Source organism: Larimichthys crocea, chromosome XVII (genome assembly GCF_000972845.2).
Source record: "Larimichthys crocea isolate SSNF chromosome XVII, L_crocea_2.0, whole genome shotgun sequence".
Classification (NCBI taxonomy): Eukaryota; Metazoa; Chordata; class Actinopteri; family Sciaenidae; genus Larimichthys; species Larimichthys crocea.
The window spans coordinates 2,841,308-2,867,249 of NC_040027.1; the positions used below are offsets into that span (position 1 = coordinate 2,841,308).

The 25,942-nt window shown below is 38.8% G+C and overlaps 2 protein-coding genes across 5 annotated transcripts in view; one reads left to right on the plus strand and one right to left on the minus strand.

The window, feature by feature from the left end:
- The first annotated feature begins 1,137 nt into the window (after nt 1-1,137).
- Nucleotides 1,138-8,529, plus strand: mpl (MPL proto-oncogene, thrombopoietin receptor). The gene is made up of 12 exons (XM_010730951.3): nt 1,138-1,347; nt 1,740-1,863; nt 2,107-2,279; nt 2,393-2,547; nt 3,080-3,224; nt 3,348-3,462; nt 3,919-4,079; nt 4,559-4,698; nt 5,998-6,157; nt 6,426-6,507; nt 6,766-6,850; nt 7,306-8,529. The coding sequence occupies exons 1-12, from the start codon at nt 1,248-1,250 to the stop codon at nt 7,768-7,770; spliced, it is 1,905 nt and encodes a 634-aa protein (XP_010729253.2). The 5' UTR covers nt 1,138-1,247; the 3' UTR covers nt 7,771-8,529.
- Nucleotides 8,530-11,121: 2,592 nt separating this feature from the next.
- Nucleotides 11,122-25,942, minus strand: part of ddah1 (dimethylarginine dimethylaminohydrolase 1) — a 71,476-nt gene continuing 56,655 nt past the window's right edge. For all 4 annotated transcript variants that reach the window (XM_010730954.3, XM_010730953.3, XM_010730955.3 and 1 more), the window contains exons 4-6: nt 20,640-20,759; nt 14,975-15,118; nt 11,122-11,422 (exon numbers count right to left, since the gene is read on the minus strand). In XM_010730954.3, the coding sequence (XP_010729256.1) occupies nt 11,306-11,422; nt 14,975-15,118; nt 20,640-20,759 (381 nt within the window). In that variant the 3' untranslated portion in view covers nt 11,122-11,305. The remainder of the gene's footprint in view (nt 11,423-14,974; nt 15,119-20,639; nt 20,760-25,942) is intronic.

Below are 25,942 nucleotides of genomic sequence, written 5' to 3' on the forward strand. Positions count from 1 at the left end.
TTTGCAGTGTCTGTTTATTTATGGCTATGTAGGCTTATTGTTTTCGACATAGTTCTAGACAGAGTTATACTGTTATAGGCAATAGATATCATAGAAACATCTGGATAACTTGTGTACAATTTTCAGAACAGAATAAATTGCAGGGTGACATCTAAGGTTTACTGCATTGGTAGAGATTTGATCAGTTTGTGGTCACCACTTGTCTGTGTGTTTTCCTACTTACCAAAGTGTCATGCTCGCAGGTTTCATTTTACTGTGTGTGAAAATTAGTTTTTGAACATGAGAATGAAACCCCCTCTTTTGAATGTATGTAGTAAAGTCAATGTTGTTTTCTGAATTTTAATTACTGCCTAAGAGGACATATGATTTTTTTAAACTTAACCTTCAAAACTTAACTTTCAAAAACTGATCAAGCACAAAATATTACATTTTATATAGTAGTGGCACACATTTGATCTTTTGACATTTAACATTGTCAAATGTTATCAAACATTTAATCAATTATCAAAATAGTTCCCACTGAATTATGTGTTGATTAACTAATCAACTGAAATTGCTTCAGCTCAACTAAAAGGATGATCAAGAGACTGATGATGACTGATGACAAACATAGTGATGTGTAAAAGTTATAATGGGGAGAGAGCTGGATAACTGCTCTGGGCAGTGCTCAGATAAGAGAGTGCTTGGGAAGAATCTTTTTTCCCAATCCAGCTATGAGCAAATTTACATACGAGAGGTGGTGTCTGCAGCACATGACCAATCACACACTTGCAGCAGAGCACCATATTTTACAAACAATGAGCAAACTATAAAATTAGAAAAGCACAAAGCTTTTCTAAAGGGCTTGGCTGGAATTGAATAAGGCCAGCTGTTGTAAGGACTCAATACATGTACTCAATGCTGTAAACCAAGGTGTATACTAGGTTTCTTTCATGGAAGGGATAGGGTTATCCCTAACCCTAGTTAACATAATACCTAGGGTTAAATAAAAGTATGCACATATTTCATTTATCTTTGCTCTTAATCACTCCTCTGAAACTGCCTTTTTGTGCTTACTTCCGCTATACACAAAGCACACTTCCTGCTCTAAGCACAACTCACATTGGACCAACCCTCTCACCACTGCTCACCCCTACCCATCCATGCCCACTTCTAACCATGAATAAGAGACAACACTCAATGCATACACACAAGCATGTGCTGTGTTAGTGTAAGTGCCTTGGTGGTTTAGGATACCTCAATCTACCATGTATTTGCCCTGCAGGTGGGAGGTACTCATTTTTCTGTGGATACATTTGGGCTTTGTGCCTGGGCAGGATGGGACTGTCAATCATCTGTCAAAGGAAGGTAGGGCTTAAGGATGGTTTATATTTGCACACTTGAAGTACTACTTGAAGTGAAGTGCCAACTATATAGTGGGGGAGATATAATTTTGTGCAAACAAGTTGTTGGAAGAAAATGCTATGTTCTGCAAGGCTATTATCTTGTGGGAACCAGTTATATTACACCACAAAAGCCTGTCACCCGTACCTGCAATGAGTGGGTCTTGTTCACATGTGATGTGTTCCCACAAGTTAGCACAATTTCTTGAACACCAGAAAGATTAGGTTTATTAGAAGACACTATCTTGTTGTCACAATATAATATTTCATAGTTAACATCTTGCTTTCATTAGTTTAAAAAAATCTATGTTTTGTTCCAGGTGTGCTCATATATTATATTTGTCATTTGTGAAACAGATGTTTTGCTCTTAAAGGATGAGCAAAATCCTAAATGTTTCTCCCGCACAGAAGAGGATTTCACTTGCTTCTTTGAGACTTCAGACAACAGCACTTATGATTTGTTCTACAGAGTTGGTGACAGGTATGTTATACGCAGTAAACTTAGTGTGTTTTGTGTATGAAGAGACCCTAGAGGGTTTCAAATTATTTAAGTTAGACTTATATTTGTTAGAATTATATTGTTAAGAATACATTCTTTATTCAGTGACCTTTAAATATCTTCGAGTCACTGGCTTCTCCTTCTCAGCACTTTGTACTGCGCTTACCTGTGTGAAAGGTGCTATAAAAATAAAGTTTAATTGACGGATTTATAATGTCTATTAAGGCAGGAGAAAAGGTGTGAATTGTCTGTTCAGAGAACCGAAGAGGACACTTTCCTCCACATCTGCTCATTTTCAAGACATGATATTTTCCTGTTTGTGGAAACATACCTGGAAGTAGTGAAACGCAACACCAACACCAGCCTCTACAAACGTCAAGTCCATGTGGAGAACCATGGTAAGGCATTTTTTATACAACATTTACTTACTGACGAAAAAAATAATAATTCAAAATAATTTGATCACTTGTTTGAAAAAAGGAAAATTCACATGAAGTTTTTTTCTCCCTAGTTCTCCTGGATCCCCCCTTCAACGTGTCTTTACACCCAAATGGCCAAGTTGGACAGCTGCAGGTTACCTGGGAATTCAAATTCCTGAAATATTTGGAAGATGTGATTTACAAGATTCGATACTACTCCAAGGGGCTGGGAGAGAAGACAAAAGAGGTAGACGTACATAGAACTGTTCCAAAATGACTTTGAAATCATGTATTGTTATGCCAAGTTAATATGCTGGGCTTTCTGTAAAGTAATTGTAAAAAAACAAAATGTTTACAACCTGTATATGCTGCCTGCCATTTGACATTCAATTATGTAGAACATAAGACGCCACCAAAGATAAGCATTTACCCATTCAAGTCGGTTACGACAATGAACTTGTTTCTGACAATTTCTGCAGAAATCTTTGGTTGTGCAAACCAACTGTTGCATCAGCAGTCTGGTCTCAGGCAATCTTGCAGGTCAAGAAGCTAGATGTGTAGGTATTGGACTTGTGTGGTTACACATGTTCTGCAGTTATGAGGCCGGCTATTGACAAATTCTTGTTAACCACATTGGAAACAGTTTGTTGTAGTAAAATGAACATTCAGTTCATGGGAGACAGATATGGTGGACATTGCCAAGCTTTTACAAACAAGACAAACAAAAATTAGGCCTATATGAATAATATTGTAAAATCTAATGTTTGTAATTTCTACAGGTATTAGAAGTTGACAAACTGGACTCTTTGGTACCAGGGGAGGAAGTTGAGGTCCAGGTCAATACTAAATATCCCCAAAGTCCAAATACTGGGCACTGGAGCAGCTGGTCACAGCCTGTGCGAGCCATAGTTCCCCAAAGTGCAGGTGTGTAGAAATGAGAAAAGTGTGTGAAGGTCTTAGTGGATGACTAAGTAACATCTCACTCTGTGACCTCATCTGTTACAGATGTGATACTTGGATGAATTTTTTTTCTTTTCTTTTTTTCAGATGATATTTCACTCATGTGCTACACCTCTGACCTGCAAAATATCATATGTCAGTGGGATAAGCTCCGATATGGTGTAGAGGATGGGTACAAACTTTTCTACAAGATAGGTCTTAGGTACATTACATTCTTACTACATTATTACATTTCACAAGTGATTGATTAGGATGACTCTTTATGGTAATGTTACAGGTTGTTTTTTATTAAATCCTCCACAATAACATTGTGTAGTATTGCTTTTAGCAACAATGGCACAGTGTTACCAACTATTTTGCTTGGAAACTGAAAAGGTCTTCTTTTGATGCTAAAAACTAACTGATGCTAGCAGCATCTAAGTTCTTTAGCAGCTGACATTGTTGTTTTCAAATGTCACACATGTCGTTACACACACCTAGCATTAAACAGTGCCCATAACATAGGACACCAGACACATATTGAAGCCTGGCAAGATGGATTTTTGCATGACCTTGCCAGTGCAGCCGCATTGCAAGGGTGTACTCCTTAAACACAAAGAACAAACTCACTTTGGATGGGATCTGATGTGATGTGATAATATTAATTTAATTTTTACAGTAAAACTTTGGGCTGGACAGAATGTCTCACTGATGGGGATTTGACTTACTTATGCTGTTTCCATGGAGATGAATTCAGAAAAATGAGAGTCAAGCTCAACAGCACTTCAGCTCCGCTCAGCAGAACCTTCTATACGCAAGAGTTCACTCTCAACAACAGCAGTGAGTGATCTTTTGCTACACTTGTTGCTTAACAATTTTTATGTTTTGGATGTGCTATCTGTATTTTTTCAACTTCTTAGCTGGTTATATTAAAGAGTATCAAAGAGATTTAAGTAAGAACTAGATAGATAGACACTAAAATGAGACTCTAAACCCTCTCAAAATTACAACTTTAGTCAAATATTCCTCAAAGGCTTATTCTTCAGAGTACTCTGTAGAAGCAGCTGTACCATAAATTAACTAATTTGAAAAAATCCAGAATTCAAAAACCAATTTGCCCAAACATATTTATTAAGACTAATATTTAATAGACTTTTGTCTAGATTTTTTTTTGCAGCACATTGCATTTTTTAAGTTGTTGTAGTAGAAAGAGCCCAAGATACCACTCGCTTGACCTTTTTTTTTTCAATCAGGCCTCAGATGCAGTGTGGTTCCATGGCTTTGTGTATTGAAACATTGTATGCACTTTTTGTTTTTAGTCAAAACATCCCCACCAAGTCATCTGAAAGGAACATTTGAGAAAGATAAGTTGTGCTTAAACTGGGAAGCTCCACTTCTATCTTTGGCAACTCACCTGCAGTATGAAGTCTGCTACCAGATCCAAGAGGGGGGATGGCTGGTGAGATATCATTTCATGGTTATGATGGATAAGAACAGCCCACCTGGATACTTTGCCCTTGGGTCATGCTCCTGCCTCCTTTTGAAAGCAGATGAATGCAAATTCAGGTCTTAGGCAACTAAATTGTATAAAATAACATTGATTTTTAGCTATTAGGAGCCAAAATCCTTTGGCCAGTTACACAAACAATTATAGTGTCATTGCCAAACAATAATCATTGGCATTATTATATTAAAAAAATGAAAGAAATAGGGGTTAATGATTGTCCTTTTAGTCTGCCCTCATTGGAGTGGGTGAAACTGACATATATTATTACTTTATCAGTTCTCCATGTGATATATTTCTGTTACTTTTGTCACTTCTGTCACTTCTTCACTCGATATGACACCATTTTCCTGTTCTGGTAGTCAAGTATGCCAGAACTGTAAACAAATGATCTCACTGAAGGGAAGTGGAAAGCTGTTTTTTTGTGGTCTGTACTTATCGTGACAATACAAGCCAAGAGAAAACGGGTTGGTTTTAGCCCCACTTACATGACATGAATAAAAAGCTGGTCAGCTCAGTTCATGTTTCAAGTGGACAGATAAGTCCATCCAATACCATTCTTCAGGTGTTTTATGGCAGGTCCATGTTTTTTCACCATAAAAACTTCAGTTCACTGAGACTTTTTCTAATTCAAAAGGATCTACAATCGGCATACATTTACTCAGTGACATCATTAACTAACCTGTGATGAAGTGTTGATGCAGGGCAAATGTGATGAAGGCACTTTCACAGCACTTGTTTTACCCAAAAGGGAGCACGGTTGTTCTGTAGTCAGAGGAGGGACATATGACTCTTCTCATGAATAGCCAAGGGTGATGATTTTTTGTTTTTGTTTTAGATCTACTTTTTCTGATAGTGATTTCTGGTAACTAAAAAAACTTTTGCATTCACTTCCAATTCATTTTATGTTAGTATGATATTACCACTAGATGGCCTCAAAGAAAAGAATTTTCAATTCAGTGAGATGTTCAAGGCAAAAAAGTCAACACAGATTATACACTATATTGTTTTAATTTTGGATGTTGCAAAAAAAAATGTTATGTGTAGAAACATGAGGATATGCAAAAACAAACAAACAAAAAAAAACAACCCAAAAACAACCCAAAACATTTATGCTAATGCAACATCATTCAGGCAATGTGAGCTAAATGCATTAAGACACTGTTTTGCAAGGGAACAATAAAGTACATAATCACTAAGATTGCCATTTAATGCTGTTAATATTAAATGTCAACTCACCCTTTCTGTCCCTAGAGTGTATCCCCAAAGGTTCCTGAGACTGACACTTGTCTAGATGTTCCAATGGGTAGCCAGTACAATGTTAGGATCAGAGCTAAACCTACTGGCCTCGTTTACTCAGGCCACTGGAGTGACTGGTCTGATGTGCTTCATGATCACACCCCTACTGATAGAGGTAAGCTCACACTGACAAAACTCAGAGCAACCTGTTTATTAGTAAACCTGGGTTGGTTTGAATATAAATCACAACCAAACAGTTGTAAAGTTGCATCAAATGCAATGAAGTGGTTAGCAAGTAGTTTATTTAAATTCAGTTTTGATATCACAATTGTAGTGGTACATGAAATGCATTTCTGTGCCTTGATACATTAAAATAAACATTATAGACCTCTCAGGTCTGACAATTGAACACCATTCGAGACCGTAATAAATAACCTTTGCAGGCAAATGGCTCATGCTGTGTATCCCTGCCTTGATGCTGATACCTGCTGTCATCCTCATTTACTTGTTTCCTATGTATCTCAGGTAAGACTTTTTTTATCCAACTTCAGATTGTTATCAGTCACTTCTTACGATGACAGTGAAAAAGGAAAAAACAAAAAAAATCAAACAAAAATAAATGTGACAAACTGAAATACCTTGTGAGGTATACAGTAATCACTTGCACATTTTTCCTAATTACTCTGCTTAGTGCCCAAAAAGTTTAACCAATTGTTTTAATTACTTTCTTTGCAACCGGTTCACAACAGAGTTTATGTCTGCTATTTTGTGTATTTTTTATAGTAAGCTCAAACTCTATTTTTGGCCACCGGTGCCCAACCCCAAAGTCCTACAAGGCTTTCTGACAGAGATGAACGGGCAGAAATGGGTAAATTATCTTTTTGTTTTTACAAATGGTACTGTAAATGGACTGTACTTATATAGCGCCTTTCTATTCTTCCAACCACTCAGTGCTTTTACACTACACATCCCATTCATACACTGATGGCATCGGCTATCATGTTCATCAGACAGGAGCTAATTCATTCACACACTGATGGCGCAGCCTTCAGGAGCAATTTAGGGTTCAGTATCTTGCCCAAGGACGCTTCGACATGCAGACTGGAAGAGCCAGGGATCAAACCATCAATCTTCTGATTACCTACCTACCTCTACAGGAGGTGGAGGAGGAGGTTTGGGCAGGTTATATAAATAATCATTTTGCCACATTGCCGTAGATGTAGTCTGCAAATGTTATTAGAGTCTAGTTTACACTACATGACTTTAAATGTGCATTGGTGTCCTCAGGTGTTAAAAATAAATCACTTTGTGTTCTCACTACAGAATCCTCCATTAACAGCAAAGCAACTCTCTGAGGAAACTACGTGTTCATCTGTGGTGGAGATCATGTCCGAAGGTGAGGTTTCAGCATTGGGGAAGGCCTCAGAGGAATCCACTGAGCTCCTGTCACCAGAGAGAGGCTTCTCCGGCATAGAAGAGGCAGATGGTAGTCCTGGGACTAACGTCTTTCCAGACTATGTGACTTTGAACAAAGACAGTGTCATTCTTTGCTCAAAAGGAAACAAGTATGTTGAGGAGAAGGTTGGAGAGAAAGAAGGCCTGGTGGTGAAGGATGATCTCTTAGAAACATGTCACTCTTGCTGTACAGAAGGCTCAGTCTGTACCCCAGCCTGCTTAGGCACTGACTTTCTTAACCATTCCTACTTGCCTTTGGTTGACAGATTCAACTGCAAAGTCGCTGTTGCTAGAGGGCCAGGCAACCTCTATACTAATTTCCCCTGTAGCTAAATGTCATCTACACATCCGCACCAGTAGTTCTGGCTGTGGGAAAGGCTTCAATAGGAATAACATCTCTTAATGATTTATTTGGGAAATAGTTTAAGCAAATTTATGTTATCTTTCACAATGTAATGGTGTTAGTTTTGATCATCTCATCATTTCTGTAACCCTTTATGCACTCTATTGTAGCTGAAATTCCATGAATGCACAACAGATTCAAAGACAAATTAACATTTGAAAATCAAAAGTCAAATTTCTGCTCATCATCTACTCCCGTGTATTTTTATGTTGTGCTATAATGCGACATCTAGTATCTGTAAATTTCATATAAACTTTAACAATAATTGGTGTTTTACTATTAGTGTTTTAGCACTGTTCTACCACTTGCATACCTCAGATAAGTGGAAACAAAAGGAAAAACAGTGTCAGGAAGGAAGTGTCCACCTGAGTTTGTACATTATTTTAATTTAGAATTTGAATGTAACTTCCTTTTTTCTTGTGTATATTTACTTACAAATGATCAGAAAACACAGCATTTTGGTTTTCTGGATTATTTCATTGATGTTTGATGATTGCCATTGTTTGTTTTGATATACTCATAACTCATTTATATTGTACATATTCCTTGGGGATTTCTATTCAGTCTAAAACGTGTGTTTCTCTTTGTCATCTCCTTTCATGTAACAGCCAAGACAAGCATTTAGATCATTATGCAGTACATTATAACTTGAATGTTTGTATTTTTGGTAATAAACATTGAAAAGCTTTTTTTTTCTTCTGTTGCATTTATTCTTAAATCAACCACAACATAACAGACACTCAAAGCATTTTTAACTGTATTAAGTAGCTTGCTAGACAGCATGTTTTCCTGCGTTCAAACACACTGGGGCTGCACTGTGGCGCTCTAACATACAAACCTTGTTTTTGTCTGTTTTATATGTTTGGTGTCACTAGGTGGTAGCAGAGATCAACGAGCAGAAATGGGTTTCTGTCTCTGTTTTGTGAGATGATGCTAGATATTCTACAGTACTGAAAATGAGAGAACAGTTGGCCCAGGGTTAGGTTTGTAGAGCTGTTAAACAAAAAATATTAATTAAAATGTGATTTATTCATCATGAAATGTATTAATCTCCACAACTGGGGTAATTTCAACCAAAATTTAAAAGAAGTACAACACAGTTGAATGCTAGATGTTAATTTATTACATACACGTAGATGGAGGCTGAATTTAAAATGACTCAAATAATTATTTCCACAACTTGTATGAAAACCAAGAGACCTGAGTTGGAACAAGGGCAAACAACATCAGTGGCTACTGGGATAAGGGAGGGAATTACTAAGAGTGATGAATAAGCCCTCAACAAAGTCAGCACACTTTTCTTTCAGTTACTCCCGAACAGCTTTGCCAGTCAGGAGTCAAAAATGTGTTAAATGTTTTTTAAATGATTTGAAATCAGCAGTGGGGAAAGGTTGCCCAAAAGCTGTCTAACCAAGTTATGATTTGGAACAATGTACAATTGGATGAAATTTTTAGATGTAGTTACTTTACCTGCCTAAAAGACAGTGGTTATCATTGTACTAATCAGACAGTGTATGACTGGGTCCTGCCTGGATCAGCCTTCGTGAGTAACTGCATGAATCAGAACTGGATGTTCTGCAACTATGCTATCACCCTGCACTCAGCCAGCTGCCTTCTTTAAAATATACTACTAGTGTCACACTTTAACAGCAGGCCATCACATCTACAGTGTTCGCCAGACTGTATGATATCATGGCCATAAATTAGCCCAGATAGTCTATGAGGCAATAGCACAGGGTGGGAGAAAGTGAGCGCTGAGAGTGAGACAGTCAAGAGAAAGACAGAGAAAGTTTAAGAGAGTCAGTGTTTACTGGTGTACAAGCCTCTCCTCCCAACAGGAATTCTTTCCATGTTTCATCATCACTGCCCGCTTGTCCATACGCAAACGTCTATGGAGGGAGTTTGAATCACCTCCTGATGTAATTTCCTCAACTTTCACTTACAATCACATTGAGAAACAACATGGTCTCAGATGTGATTGGCTTTAACTTGTAGAGTATATAATGTATGTACAGTGTGCATGTTTACATATGCTAGGTCTACAGGCCTCAAGCACAAATTCAGCAACAACAGATAAGGCCACCAAAACAGAGCTCATCAACATCCTCTGAACTCCTGCTGGCAGCTACTATTGTGAACACATGGAAACTCACCAAACGGGGGCAGTTAGCTTGTTCTGCATGCTGAGTGCAAAGTCTCTCACTGCAGTCACATTTGGAGCTATTGGAGTTAGTGGAACAAACGTCAGTTTCAGAGCAAAAACTGCCAGACAGGGAAAAAAAGAGCCAGTGTAATCAACAACACAACAGACAGGCAGACCCAATGGTGTGAGAACTACAGTGCCTTGAGAATCATTCAAGTGACGTCACAGCATAGTTCAGTTTATAATAAGCAAAACATACAGTTCCTACACTGGCAGCTGTTATCTGTCTTTTGTAGGGTTGGAACAGATTACAAGTAAACAAAGGCTCAACGGGAAGGATGCAAAATTGCTTAAGAAACTGGGCATGGTCCATGTAAAATAAATGAACAGGCTACTGTCAGCTTCTCTAGCCGGTGGCAATTATTGAGAACAGTCAAAAATCATTTCCTGTAATGAACGATCAATAGCACTGATTAGTAGAATAGTCAGAATAGTTGTGAAAAGTAAGAGCACCTCAGGTCTCAATGGCAGTACTTCCAATATCAATCACAAAAAACAAATAATCATGACAGTGCAATCACACTGAAAGCTTATCAGGTGAACTGTATTTTTAGAGTGAGAACTCTGTGAGAGTGAGAACAACCTAAAAATCAGGTGAACATGCATTTTTAAAACATACACAAGTGTGTCAGTGGTCTTCAAATTATGTATGATTATCAAATGTACTCGGCAGCAATTGTAAAGAAACATCAGGAAGCAATTGTGATATTGAGAATTTTATATTACAGCCTTGGGATTCTTTCCTCTATCTTGCTCAAAAATACAGTTCCTCAAGAGTCACATTACAAACTGAGTCCCAACTGAATTAATGAAACACACACACAAAATTTTAATCACAGTTAAAATAGTGTATGTAAACAGTATAAACCAATTGTTTTTTTACACTGTGACACTTTTCTTTGCCTTGTATCTAGCTTTTTTATAGAAAATGTTAGAATATATCTAAATCAAGAGTAAAATAAGACTAAATTACATGTAATATCCTAATTCTTACAGACACAACAATAACCTAAAACAAACTGTGTTTTATGTCATCTGAACTATTCACACTCTTTTAAGACCTTTGTATGTTATTTGAGTGTTTTGGGGGAAAACAGAGAGCAGATGAGTCCCTCCAATATATATTTTCTTTGTCCCTCAGTAACAACAAACTTGCCTATCCGTCTTGCAACGATAGTTTTGCTAAACCTCGGGATCCTTGGTGATCGGATACAGGCTCTGCTTGGTTACCATGCACTGAGAGACTCCCCTGGTGAGTGTGTTCAGATGTTGGCCTTCTTGTTGATGAGTACAGAGCAGCATGTGAGGGCTCCATCCACTTTGACCTTCTCCATGTTGGACACAGGGATCAGCATGTGGTCCTTCAACTTCTCGAACACCTGCCGGGTACACAGACAAAGCTGTCACTGGAAAAACTGACATCCTGCCCTTTTAGATTATTCCATCTAGAAATCATCAGTGGTTATTATGGAATCATGTCAGCCAAATATCATTGGCTGAAATAAGAACCTGCCCTTATAAAAAATAAATAATCAAATACAAAATAGATGTTGTCATGGTAACAGCTACCTCTTGACTCTGCCCTTGGGTACCAGTTCTGTGAGCCAGTATTACAAGTACTGACCAGCCAGTGCTTCAACAAGCTCTTTAGAAAAGCTTAAGTACAGCTCAACTGGCAGTATAGTTCAACTGTGAAAGGGAACGTATGCAACACTTAAGTTTGTTTACTCTGCTTGTCAACTTGTAATGTTCTGTGATATAAAAGCCCTGCAGAGAGACAAAATGTGAAGTAGGAGAACAACCTTTCAAGAAGGTTTCCTCTTCTCCCAGCAAAATATAAAAAAGAGATGGGAGTGAGAACTATTACAACATTCTCAAAAGACCCTCGTAAAGTAGTGTGTCACCCTGTGGACATTTTCCAGAAGAAAACCAGTGTTTTCCTACCAGACTTCCAAACCAGGATATTTTTCTCTTTAAACTCTCACTTCAACCCTGCTGTGATACTGAGTGAGGCCTTGCGGCACAGCCAGAGGGACCAACTAAACAAATTCTTATCTCGTGATGCAATATGGCTGACGAAGCCTCTGGTGAACCAATTCCATGTTCAAAGCCACCTCACTTATGTGCCTTATAACTTTTGAGCTTTTCTACCTGGGACATTTTGTGCAATGTAGACACAATCGTACTCTTCTGTAACACATTATACCACTTATAAATATGCTGTTAATACATATACAATTTTTACAATCACTTTTCTTGCATCTGAGAGGAACATGACTGTGTGTACCAAGTTTTATGGAAATTCGACCAATAGTTGTCAAATGTCAACTTCATGATGACGCCAAAGAAAAAGTTGGGGGATCGCCAACGTCAAACAAAATCATCCTCTAAGGAACATGAACATCTGTTTGGGAATCCAGCCCACAATGTTGAGATAGTTCAGTCTGAACCAAGTGACCGAGCTATACTGCAATCCAAAAAAGTGATCAGAGGGTCAAGTCAGGAAAGGTTGAGCTTTTGTATAACTACCCCAAAGCAACATCACTAAATCCCCTGCCGTTTATAACATCTCCACCTCCAAAGTGTCTCTTTTTTTTCTTTTACATTTCCAGCCGAGTCCTCATTACTGTGGTTGAGATTTATATGTTGGGTCGGAGGGTGGCATGGTTCCACACAGTAGGGGCTTCTATTTTTCACTAGGTCTTTTGTCTGTTCAGTTTCTTTATCTCCAAACCGAGCCCTCTAGAGTCGTCGCCACTGCTAACCATTAAAGATGTCCTGTCTCCACCCCCACCGACCCCACCAATCCTCTCTCATGACCCCCTGCCTTTGTTAATGTGGGACTCTTATGTAACTTCACGAGCAAACTAAAAATAGACCGGAGATCAGGACAGACAATGTTTAGAGTTAGAAAGCAGTACAAGTCTTTCAGAATGTCTCTGTGATTGTGCTGAGAAATCTCTACATCTCATTGGAGGAACAAGCAACAAGTTCTCTTGGGAACCATGTACCAACTGTAGGCTTACTGTACAAGGCATAATAGTCAACTATGATAAAAACTATCCCTACCGTCTTACTGCCTGTGTTATGTCTTGTGCTATTTATATTTTTCCACTTTCTTTAAACTACAATTTCTTAAACATGGGTTTGTTGGTTTGGTTCCAGGCCAATTTCTGGTGGGTTTGAACATTATGAAAAGGAAACTGGATCATGGAACAAACATAAATTTTTTCAAATATTGCTTCAAATGGTCCGTTAAAAGGTGCTACCAAAGCAGGAAGCATGAGTTACACAAATAGAATTTTATTATGGTCAAGTTGAATTCCCTCTGTTAATCTTCCTGGAAAAAACTGAGCCCTCACCGTGGATGCGAGTCCAAAGACGCATAATTTTGTGAATTCTTCCTTCTAAAAATAGCTGGTGGAGGTTGGGGTTTTAGCCACAGAGTACATTTTGAGGTCTGAGCACTGTCTCTGTAGATTGTAGGCTGCTGGATTCGTTCCTGTGAAAATCCTTTTAACTTATTGTGATGTGGAGTGACCCCAAAGCATCTAAATAACACAGTTACTACTCAGCCTTTCCAAACCCCAACAGACAAAGTGAGATAATAACACGTCATTCACAGAGAAAAACGGTGGAAAACAAGATGCAAGTGTTGTGAGTGAAAGGCACGATTTGATGATGTTTGCAAGTAGGTCACTGTATGTTTGAAAGACACGTTTGTTTATACCTGTTCAGACAGTGACAGTGTATGCTGTGAGACACTGAGTTCAGCTAGGTACATCAAGCCAGCATACAGCACTAAGCAGTTTAACACAGAACACATGCTGTAAGGATAGTTCTTAAGAGAGTTCTCAGGGCAATGCTTCAATATTCCTTTAAATGTGTCTTATACCTTATAGATTCCTTTTAGGATTTTCCTCATGAGTTTTTGACACAGTACCAACTTTGCAACCTCAAGTATAAAACCTAAAATGTTTCTATCTAACGGTAATCCATTTTACTATTCATGTCAATTAGTACAGTCATTGGTGGGTCAGAAAATGTATTTGGCACTTTGCCAATAATTTAAGATTTAACAAATATAATTTTGTATTTTGCTTTCTTATTAAAACACTAAATCATATGTGTATATTTACAGAATATGGCAGAAATGGAAAATAATATTCATAATTAGGTTTTCATTAATGTATAATCACCTAAAAATAAGACCTGTCATGCTTTGGTTACCTTAAAATGAGCCTTTAATATTTACAGACGCTATACATCCTATTCCACAGAGTCCGCCATGAGTGTTGGAGTTTTTCACTGACCCTATGAGAGTAGTGAGACTAAACCAAAATAGTAAAGTTGTGGGCTGTGAAACCAAAACAATGTTCTGAAAGACTGGAAAACGCTCTGCAGAGCTGAGGGGAAATGAAGAACCAGGTGATAATTCAATGGGTTCTACACATCAGTCACCACTTTGACATAGTCATTTAATTTATTGCTAATCTAAAAATATTGATTTTAGCAGCTTTAAGAACTATTTTCATGATTCTAAGAGGAAAAAACACCCAAGATTTTCTTTCCTAAGACTTCCTAACGTCCCTGGCTCTTCATCTGTGGTCGGAGCAATGTCCACAAAAGGTCATTTCACATAAAACTGCACGCTCCTTTGTCAAAAAACACAGTGTTGGTTGTGGTTGACCTGCAGTGGTCTGTGTAAAACTACCACATAGATTCTTGTAGGGTTTCCCTCGCCTGCCAGTTGTTTGTCTCAGAGGTCTGGACAGGATGGAGAGCAACAAAGATAAGTTATCTTTAAATTTGAGCCACTAAACCAGTCTGACTGTCCTAAATGTGTTTCTTCCTCCCTCAGGATTATAAATATATGATTGCGTGCATGAGACAAATTACTATGCGTGGATGTAAAATGAGCTGAGCATTACCTTCGCACTCTCTGGATACTCCTCCACTGTGCAGTGCAGCAGCACATGTCCCTTATTAGGTAAGTTCATGTAGATACAGTTGGCAGCAAGGTCATCAGGCACAGTCAGTTTGTCATAGCGGTGGTCACTCATTTGCTGCATGATCTACACACAGAGATAGGAGATAGACAGGAAATTGATATTAAGATAAACACCAGGCTGTGGAAGTCCATATGACTATCGGAGAGACAGACAGAAAACATTTATTCAGACTATCAGACACTTTAAGTCAGAAGCAAGGACACAATACCAAAGGCAAAACCACATCTTTCTGCTGGCCAAACCACTCTCGGGGCCTGGGGGGCCTTAATGGAGAACACAGGAGCAGACAGACATTCTTTCTCAGCAGATGTCATGTTATTTATGTAATCTGAAGGAGTTGAAGGTGGGACAGGCAGTGGGGGGAAGAGAGGCGGAGAAGACGCCCAAGTTGCCAAGTGGAAGTCAGGGGTGAGGATGTTATGACCAGAGGAGAGGCAGGTGCCTCTTAATGTTTATGAGCAGAACATCTGTGAGCGGATACCTCTGAGACACGAAGGGGAGGGGAGGTGGAAAGCGAAAAAAAAAAAAAATCCAATACGTCAACTTTGTATTTTGAGTATTCTGAGAATAGAGATTTTGACCAGATATGGACCTCCCTCTGACTCATATTCTTGTGCTTTTTTACTGCTCTTCTTTCTGTCTTCTTTTTTATTTATGGGTAGGATGAGTTCATGCTAAGGTTTGTTGATTAGCAATTAAAAAAATATAATCAAAAGCTGCAATTCTAAAAATGAGAAATGTTCATATGATTTGCCAAATGGCACATATGGGACTACACTGCAATCAAATGTGTGACGTCTGCTTGACGCACATATAGGTTTAAAAGGAGTGGCTGTGATGGGAGCAAATGTGTGGTTTGTGAGCACAATGGGCTTTGTTGCTGGAGATGTTTTCATTTCAATTCCCACTGACTAAGTCTGCTGCAATAGGGCGGAATGGGCGTTTACCGAAACGTCAAAGACCATTTTCTGTGTGAGTTATATACAAATATGGATTGCATTACATTAGTCGCATAATAAGCTGAATGCACTTGCACCTTGTATCCTGAAAAAAAAAAGAAAAAGCTAGTGTCATGTAAATAGATGTCTGCTGCCAAATGATATAACCCAACAGAAAATGTGCTGTTCTAAGTACTCTGTTCCTGGGAAAATCTACTCAGCACACAGGAAGTGACACATTTTATGTTTCTGGCAGCAGCAGCAGTGCTTGCTTGGAATAAATAGAAGAACAATTGTGTGGTTAGAATGAGCAGTAAATCACATCACTAAATAAAAAATCCAAGGAAAAAGTTATCACAGTACTGGACTTGTTAAATAAAACAGTGGTCTCTGGGAAGTGCTGTGTGAAACACACTAATTCAAGTTTTGCACAATGTTAAAAACAAAGAATGAAAAAGGAAATCATGCATTGTGCCAGTAAAGCAAAGTGATAGAGCCTGACTAATATATGTCAACATCTAATTTACATGCAATCATTTTAGATTTCTAAACAATAAATTAACAGGCTCTGCAAATGACTGACAACATAAATCAGATTAACTTTATAGAAGCTGACACTGCAGGGTGGAATTCAAGCACTGTCTGTGTGTGTGTGTGTGTGTGTGTGTGTGTGTATGTGACTGTAATGTGTAACCAGACCAGACACATTCCCAGGTCACTTGTGGGGTGTGTCAGGTGATTGGAGCAGCCCTGAATGAAAACACTGTCCATGTGCGTGACCGCCAGCACGGTTTCTCACACACAGGGGGATTAAGAGTGGTAGAAGGAAGAATAAACGTTGATTTCACCAAAGATCATAGTTGTACCTACCACATTCTCTGTCTCTAAAACATCTCACTTTCTCAATACAAACGGAAAAGAAAAAACATTCAGGGTGTTGAGGAAAATGCCCTGCAGCAGAATTTCATCGTGCTTCGTGTAAAGTTCTGATCCATGAAATGTAATTAAATCCTACAAAAGTTCACCTGACTAATGGAACAGTTGGTTCTCTGTTCATCGTCACTGGGTGCAACCGGTCAATATAAGGCCATATTACTAGCTCATGTATTTTTAATACTGAAGATGTAATGAAAAAATAATCAATGAAAGGTTATCTTCATTACTGTATGTTTTTAAGCACTCATTAGACTTTGAGAAGCCTTTGCTAATATCAGTTCATCTTCCTGACATCATTAGTATGCCTCAGATTTGTGAGTTATCTTTAAATGTTTAAGAGCAGGAGAAAAAATGGAGAACACAATAGTCATCCTGGCCCTCAAGGTATTCAGAAAATCAGCAGCAGCTTACTTCGAGACAATGGCTGAGGTCCAGTTAATACACAGAGTGGTAACTGGGCAGCAGAATGTGCTCGGTCAGAGCTGCTAAAACAAAATATTTACTGGAAGGTAATAAAATCCTCCCTTGGTGATGACAATCTTGACCAGTTAACAAAAACACACAATTTAATGGAACTGTACCATATACCATGGTCATCAGCATAATCTGTATCTTGGCTCCTGGTATGAATATTTATAATGCTCATTTGTAGTAATCCTTCCCAGGAAGCCTTTAAATTTTTTTACAATACTTCTTTTCACTGATGAACAACAGCAGCATGTAGAAGACAAATCCTACTTGAGGCTGTTTCCAACTCCAGAGGGGAAATGAAACTGAAATTGCTTCCTGTTGATGTACAATAAATGTTTGTTATGACTCCTTGACACACGTTTCACTCTGAAACTATTATTGGTCTATAGGGAGTGTTTATTGCTGCACCCTAAGGTATCCGATGGAAGATGACTAGGAGGGAGGGAAGGGAAGTGAAGGGGAGGATGCAGAACATCTTAGATAATACTGAGAAAAGAGAAAAGTCTTAGAAAAGTGCCCTGAAACAATCCGCAACTGTTATGTGTTTTTATGCATAAACAAGGCAACAATTCATAGACCCTACACTGTAATCTATGATATGATATGATATCATCTGCTGCTGCTGTTGTCTGATTGCCTGACTCTGCAGCTGACTAAGTGACCCCATGACATCATTGGCAACAAAACCTAGAGCTCAAATGCCATATATGGCCCTCTTCCTGACATAATACATAACTGAAAAACCCAGGGCCCATGACCCCAGGGATGTCTGCCGGTCAGTCAGTCCCCCAATTAGGCTAGACTGAAGTATCTTAAGAACTATTGTTGTGTGTGTTATATACAGATACCCATGGAGTTGTATACATATGTAGATTTATGTCCCCATCAGGCTGAATCTCAAAATTTCCTCTGGTTTAAGCACCAAACACCTGCAAAATAAATGATTCCCATCAGCCTCAGCTGTACTGTGTCTTTGGTGATTAGCAGCTAACATTCTGATATAAGATATATAAAACAAGATCAGATAATTTAAATAATTACAACAAATACCATCAGTTAAGAAAAGGACATAAAAAAGTGAGTTTTGAGTGGTTACTAAGCTGGCCTGCCTGAGATCCTTCAGCAGGATCTTGTTTTATTGTCTCAGGAAGAAACAAGCTGATAGCTCATAGACCTGAAGTGGTGATATCAGCTGCTGGTCTCTGACACTGCAGCTGAGGGACTAAGTGAATGAATGGTTTGACATCACTGTTTAGGCTCCTGATACTAAACATACTCATAACCCATAAAAACTGGCTTGTACACACAAGCATATTTGTGATCAGGATTTGGTCATCACACACAACTCATCCTAAATATAACCTTCCATGTGTTGTCACCACATTATCTATAAAACCCAAGTGTGTAAAAACATCCTTGAGGTGAAGATCAAACACTGACCAGTAGAGAGTAATGACTTCATGAATGCCTGGCAAGCTTAAAGCGATGCCCACAAGTCTACTATAGGGAGGGAGTAGTGTGACAGCGAACAGGGAGTGGGCTCTGCAGCCTCTGACAGAGGCGGTATTTTGGGATGATGACTTCATGAGCGAAGCTTGGCAATGACAGCAGCAGATGGATGACGAAATCCATCCGGTCAACATGTATACTGGGAGAGATAAATACAGACAGGAGACTACACCTGGCTTCTGAGCACTGAGACTTAGTGTTAAAGAAATCCAAGGTAAAGATAGAGTCAGGTCCTCCTTTCTTCAGTCAGTAAATATTCTATATCAGCAAAATTTAGCTCTCTAACGATGAAGTGAATTAGTCAGGCTCCAACTTTAATTTGTACAAAGCGTCTTTGTCCAAGAGTATACTGACAAGGAGCCTCATTGCCTTAAGAGCTGCATCTACATCCAAAACAAGCAGTTTGAATTCATTAAAACAGCATTCATGAGACACCCGCCCACCCCACCCCCCCACAAAGAGAACATTACCTAATTACAAATCCAGGGTCATTAAAAGACCTTTAAAACAGGAGCTAATTGTTGCAAGAGAGGGTGACGTAAGTCATAATTAGAAAGCGAGCAGTCTGTCATTAAGTCCCGCTAACGGCCACTCCTCGCCGCAGTAGCTAATTACCGGGGTGATCAAACAGGCAGGAATCTTAATGAGTCAATGCTGGAATATAAAATCAATTAGCACGTGTGTTTATGCATTGATTCTCAAATTCTTGTGTACGCTTAAGAAATGCAAACATGCTTTCAAAATCAACAAGTGTGACCTTGTGCTGTTCTCAAGTACTATGCCTCATGAGGGTGTGCTGTCAGATGGCCTGGTTTTAATTGCCCCTGAGATACACTGATTTTTACTTGACTTACAGTAACCTTGTGTAGGGCTGGGCCAGCAGGGGGGGGTATCACACTAGTGGGCACGTGAAAAGCCCTGGCAGCAAGGTGAACTGTCAAAGCCAAGTCTGTCTGTATGCTTCAAACAACACATGCATCTATGCATGTCTTTGCTGTGCAAAAACAGCATTACTTATTATTATTTCAGTCATGTGGCCCGAGCACAAGTCCACATGCAGTCTCACGTGTTGATGTTTGTGAATTTTAGGGATAATTCCATCAGAGGGATGGACTGAGATTTATTATTCTCTCTGTGAAAACGACCAATCTGTCTCTGCCAGGGTGCAAACGGCCTCTTCCTCATGTCAAGTCCTTCAGCATCCCCTGAGTTTATATTTTGAGGGCTATTGCTGTGACAAAGCTCGATCGATTCAGAAGCGTTTCACACTGTAATGAGCCCAAGCTGTTTAATGGAGGGACAAAACCTTAGTAAATGAAGCTGGAGTGTGAGTGCCAAGGGCAATCCCCTCAGATTAGCCAAGAATATGAATTAATAAAGAGGGATTAAGATGACAAGAGAGTTCAATGCGCTTGCAGTGGGAAGCAGCAATGAAGCTGTAAGTAAGGCAGTCTGCTCTGAATCAACATGTGTGATGTCGTGTCTTGTAGTGTTATTCTTGCTGAATACTTTGCAGAACAGGAAAAAAAGGACAGGGCTGTTCGTTCAAACAGCAATGAGCCAAAAGTCAACCAAAGAATTAAAAAAAAGAGAATCAGCTGCGTCAATGTGCGTCATAGTTGTAGAAACATTGCCACTAGATTGATTCAGTGGTTTCCATGACTATAGCTGGGAGAAGCAAAGCAAGGGGTTTACTGCACATACAACACAAATATACACAAACTCCATACTTTGAGGGCTTTCTGTGCTGGTTCACTGGAGCCGATGACAATGAGGCCTGGTCCTCCCATGCTGCAAAAACTTTTTAGGTGCAGTCCTTCCAGCACAGGCACTGTTGACACAGCGTAGTCCTGCAAAACACAATCCAGTTAGGTGAAGCAAAAACTGAATATTGCACAGATCCAGGTAATAAACAGAAACTTTAGGAATTATTTGATATTTAGTTTAATCCTAATAAGATAACCCTCATAAATGTAGGATAACATTTACATGATATCTCAGTTGAAGTCTTCCTTTGTCAGTGACAACACTCGAACAACAACAACAAAGTGTTACAGCTCCAGTCAGTGTAAATTAAATGATATATTTTTTTTTTATATAAAAAATTCAAAGAGCATTGTAGTGGTTTATGTAATGTCATTAAACTGGGCCCAAAGTGGCCTTTAAAATGAAGTGGGAGGAAGGGTGGAAACAGCAGGAGTGTCTGGGAGATGATGTTACTGAGCCCAGGGATATTATAGAGCAACTTACAGGAGCCTGATTGGAGGAGCTCTCTCTGGCTGCTGGATGTTGCATACAAAATGTTGAGGTGTTACAAAACAACAGGTCATAAAACGGCATCCATCCATTTTCTGTAAACACTTATCCTTTTCAGGTTTGTGGGGGACTGGAGCCTATCCCCGCAGGCACTGGGCAAGAGGCAGGGTATACCCTGGACAAGTTGACTTAGAACCTCCACTGATAAAAGTGTTTTAAGACCTGAACATTCAGGAATCTTTTCATATCTAGTCAAATCGGAATATCTGTAACTCTCTAAAAATTCTTGAGTTTCGACTGTTAGTTTCTTATAATCTGCTTGATCAGGACTGTACAGTATGGGTGTGGTTTGGTCACTGACAGTAGCCTGGCAACATGAGCAAACAACACTACAACTATCATCACATTGTTTTGAATGTTGTTAAACTGTGATTGGTGCATGGGTTGTACACATGACGTTTTTCCACTGAGTCCACCTACTTCAAATCGTTGAGAAAAGCAAAAAGCAAAACACAAATGTAGACATCACTCATGCAAAATGACTAAAGCTGTTCAAACTATTGCAGAATATTATACATTCACGTAGGACCCCATCACTCATGGTAAAAGACTGATTAAGAAAATATTAGTTTTCAGGGCCTTTAAATCTCTTTTCAGTCTGAGGATAAAAGCAGTATTCAGCCAGCAATTGCATCTTGATGTATGACTCATATTAGTGCCGCACAGGATCATTTCTACAATATCGTATAGGGGCCTATAGTGCTCTATTTATTTATTAAAATGCCAGTTGAAACCCTTCAAAGAATTAAAGCATGGGGTCCATATTTGAAGAGTTATAGAGTAGTGTACCCTGCTGGAACAACAGCACTTCACCACAGACCTTGTTTTGATTTTGATTTTGATTTACTGGACTGGAAGAACTTCCCACTCTCAACTTGATTGATTGAGAATTTGATACATGGACATGGACTACAGTGTGTGACAGTTAGACATACTGTAAGTCTTTTGAGAATTGCAAAAGCCAGAGTTGAATCCTATAGACATTTGTAAACCTTGAAGTGATACCAAGCTGCAATTTGAATTATGATAGGATATAAGACTTTAAGCTTATTTTCCAAGGCCTTTCCTTCCTGAATCTATGTGAATACATTTATATAACCGTATAAATTTTGGTTTGTGCCTAAGAAAATAACCTCCAACTGACATCCATATGTTTTCTTAATCACATAATATGTTTTGAATGGGTTTTTATAGCTCTTAGCTACATAAAACCCTATGAACTATTGTGTACATTTTCCATCGTTACACCCTATCGTGACATTTTCCATTCAAGTATATGTTAACACTTTTCAGGTCAATATTTGGACTGCATCATTAGCACAATTAAAGCGCTATGATTCACTGAACCAGTGACTGAAAAACAGAATAGCACTTGGCAGTTCATCATGTGAAAAACCTAAATTACTCTTTCCTTGGCACTTGTTTAGAAGATTCAAAAGGACATCTGGGAATTATGTAATCTGAACTTTCTTCATTCCTTATCCATCCATGAACAGGAAGTTTTGTTGTAGTGTAAAATTAGAAATGTGAGTCATACTTTTCTCCTTATCGAGATAAATCCATAAGGAAATTAAAGGAGAGATGGAGTTGCTTTTCATCTGCAGTAAAGGCTCATACACTGCCATGATGACTGACTGAATGTCCTTAGCAGTGTCAATGTTTGTGTTTTATCGGTACAAGTTAGGATCCAACACCTCTTAGCTGTAGAAGAAAAAAAGTGATTTGGCCTCCATATTACTTCTTCCCGACCAAACTCAGTCAATCGACAGTACCATCTGCTCTGACCTCTGCAAGGACCATAAAGAAAAGAGCTTTGACATCTGTATGCAGTTGTTGAATGCTAAACAAACCTGGCAACAAATGATGCTTAATTTGATAATGAAAGGAAAAAACAACAGCGATAGGAGGAATCAATCTGATAAAAAACGGAAAAAACAATAATGGACGCTCAAACAAATTTTCCTAGTGTCATTTGCCAGAGACGCATCATTAAGTCCTGTCTTATCAAAGATAACAGAAAACACAGAGGAATCCATAATGAGGAATTCAAATCAGATACAGATGGGAAGGTGGAAGCAAGCAACAAGGCCATTCAGTTTACCGTAATGTGTTGAACTCTTCATGCCATGACCCACCTCTGAACTTGTGAGTCAGCTGGCTTTTCTTTTTTGATATGGTCTCTTAAAGCAAATCCAAAAGTAATACACATACAGTAAGTCTGTGGTATTAAACTCCTTCACATTACAATAACAGTCAGCAAGATAGAATCAGTCTGTGTTTGTGACACACCCAGTAACTCTGTTTCTAGGCTACGTGCCTAAATCGTCCCAGTCTACCTAAATCTGTTGTGTCAGAGATGTTTGGGATATTTTTGGGGAATCTTTCCTTTAGATGTGTGAGTGTGTCATACTCGGGTGGTGGCTGCTGAGGCAGTTGCGGCTATCAAGATCACACTGGAAAGAACGGAAGTTAGTCAGAATGGAAAATATTGTGAAAACACTCAAAACCACTGACATTTAACAGGGGTTGAAAGGAGACATAGGATTGGTCTTATACGCTTACTCTTGCCTTACTTTAAGGATAGCAATTAATATTTCTCTTATTGGCAACAAGTTTGGGACATTTCAACATCAACATAAAAAAGATCAAAACTGCATTTGTCTCTCAATACAGAACGGCTTCACCGCCTCATTGTGGCACTCATCCCCAAGCTCATTTGTTTCCACTCAACATAAATTCTCAAATGTATACTTTATATACTGTCCACATTCATCGTAATGAAGGAACCCAGTATGACATTTAGGGTCACTTATGTCTTTTTAATAGCTTTTAGACAACAAAAGAAACCTTTGGCACAAATGAATACACTTTAACAGGAAATTTTGAAATACTACTTTCTTTGAAACTTTAACTAGGCCTGGTGGTTTTTATCGGAAATATGACTCATTAGCTAGTCATACATGCATGGTCAACATCCACAATCTGCAAACATGGTAGTGATTTACAGACTGGTTAATGTAATTAATGCATAAAAGTACAGGATGTAGGTGTTCATAAAACAACTCATTACAGATGTGTTTGTCCTCCCAGATCACCTTTTAAATCAGTGTCTTCATCTTCTTGTTTAATCACTCTCTACAGAGGTGGCAAAGGTCTCCATCAATAGCTGATTAAAAATGCCTCAAAGCCAGCTGAGGCCTGGACCCAGGCACTAGCAACAAATTGCCACTGGGACTCTCTACAGCTGCATCCATCAATCAATATTCTAAGAGCTCCACTTCAGTGGTGCTGCCCATAGGTGTGATAGGTGTGAATGGTTGTTTGTTTCCATGTGTCAGACCTGTGATGAACTGATGACCTGAGTGTACTCCACCTCTCACCAATGTCAGCTGGGATTAGTGACCTGGCAAAGGATAACTAGTTATGGAAAATGAATGAATTAAAAAGGTCTACAATAGATACTTTAACGTCCCAACCTATTTCTTGTATGTCTCTACAAAATGTTCTGTTAACAATGTTTTGAACGTTCTACTCAGCTCCACAGTCTTGGTGCAGTGTTTTTGCTAACCACTTAGCTTTCGTCATCAATTTTACTACATCTACAGCCAATAGGATGGGCCAAAGGGTTCCGACATCTCCCAGCAGCAGTTCATGTTTATATGTCCTGCACAATATAATCCCCACAAACAGTGTGGCCTTGACGCAGGTGGACATCAACAGTCAGCACAGCAAATTGAATACAGGAAAGGAAGAAATGGAAGCAGAAGTGGATGGATGGATGGATGGATGGATGGATGGATGGATGGATGGATGGATGGATGTGTGAGGGATAGATATAATGACCAGAAAAGAGGGGGTGGAGTGATAGATGAAGGAACAAATGGAATCAGAGAGAAAGGAGGGGTAAAACAGACTTAAAAAATAAGGCAAATAGAGTAATAATGCTCTTAGCTTCCTTGGCTAAAGCTTTTATGATTGATAACATATTTATCTTTTTGTTTCCTGTAGCAGGCTTGTGTTTAGGGACCATTTAAGAGACTTAAGAAAAGAGTGGCGTCGCTATGTGTATGTTTCTCCATTCTCATACAGTAATGTGTCTAGAATAACACACACTTTCAATACAAATCTTTTTTTTACCTACCATCTTTGGGACTGCCCTTATTGTCTCTAATCAGTATGTTAACATAAGTAGTGGGCCAGATGTATAGTGGGAAAAATTAGCCTGTAGCGATGCCACCAGAGAATTAGAACTTTTGTAGCTCCTCTCAGATCAACAAAGCTTTATAGTATTATTCAACTTACTGATTTGGTTTTACGGTGTAACTCCATCTCACATCATTCGCAATGTTGTTTTAAGCTGCAACAAACAAATGTCCTTAGCAAGAAAAGCTCTAAAGATATACTGTACGCTGCCTGTCTAGCAGGGTGGCAGTAAGTTAGCGACTAGCTGATGAACTGCTTCCCTTCCAAGCTAGGAGGAGAAACTACATTAGCTGCAAAACTTGCAAATAACTGCACAGACATGGCGGTGCAATATGATGGATTCCCTGTAAGAGAAACCGCTCTGTCTGTAGATAAAGGGCTCACTCTAAAGTAATGAAAACAGTGATTATAGACTAATGAGAACATACTTATGACCATATATTCCATTTCTGCATCATACATCCTTCTAAATAGTAAACACTGGACCTTTAAGTACATTTAAATTCAAATACTT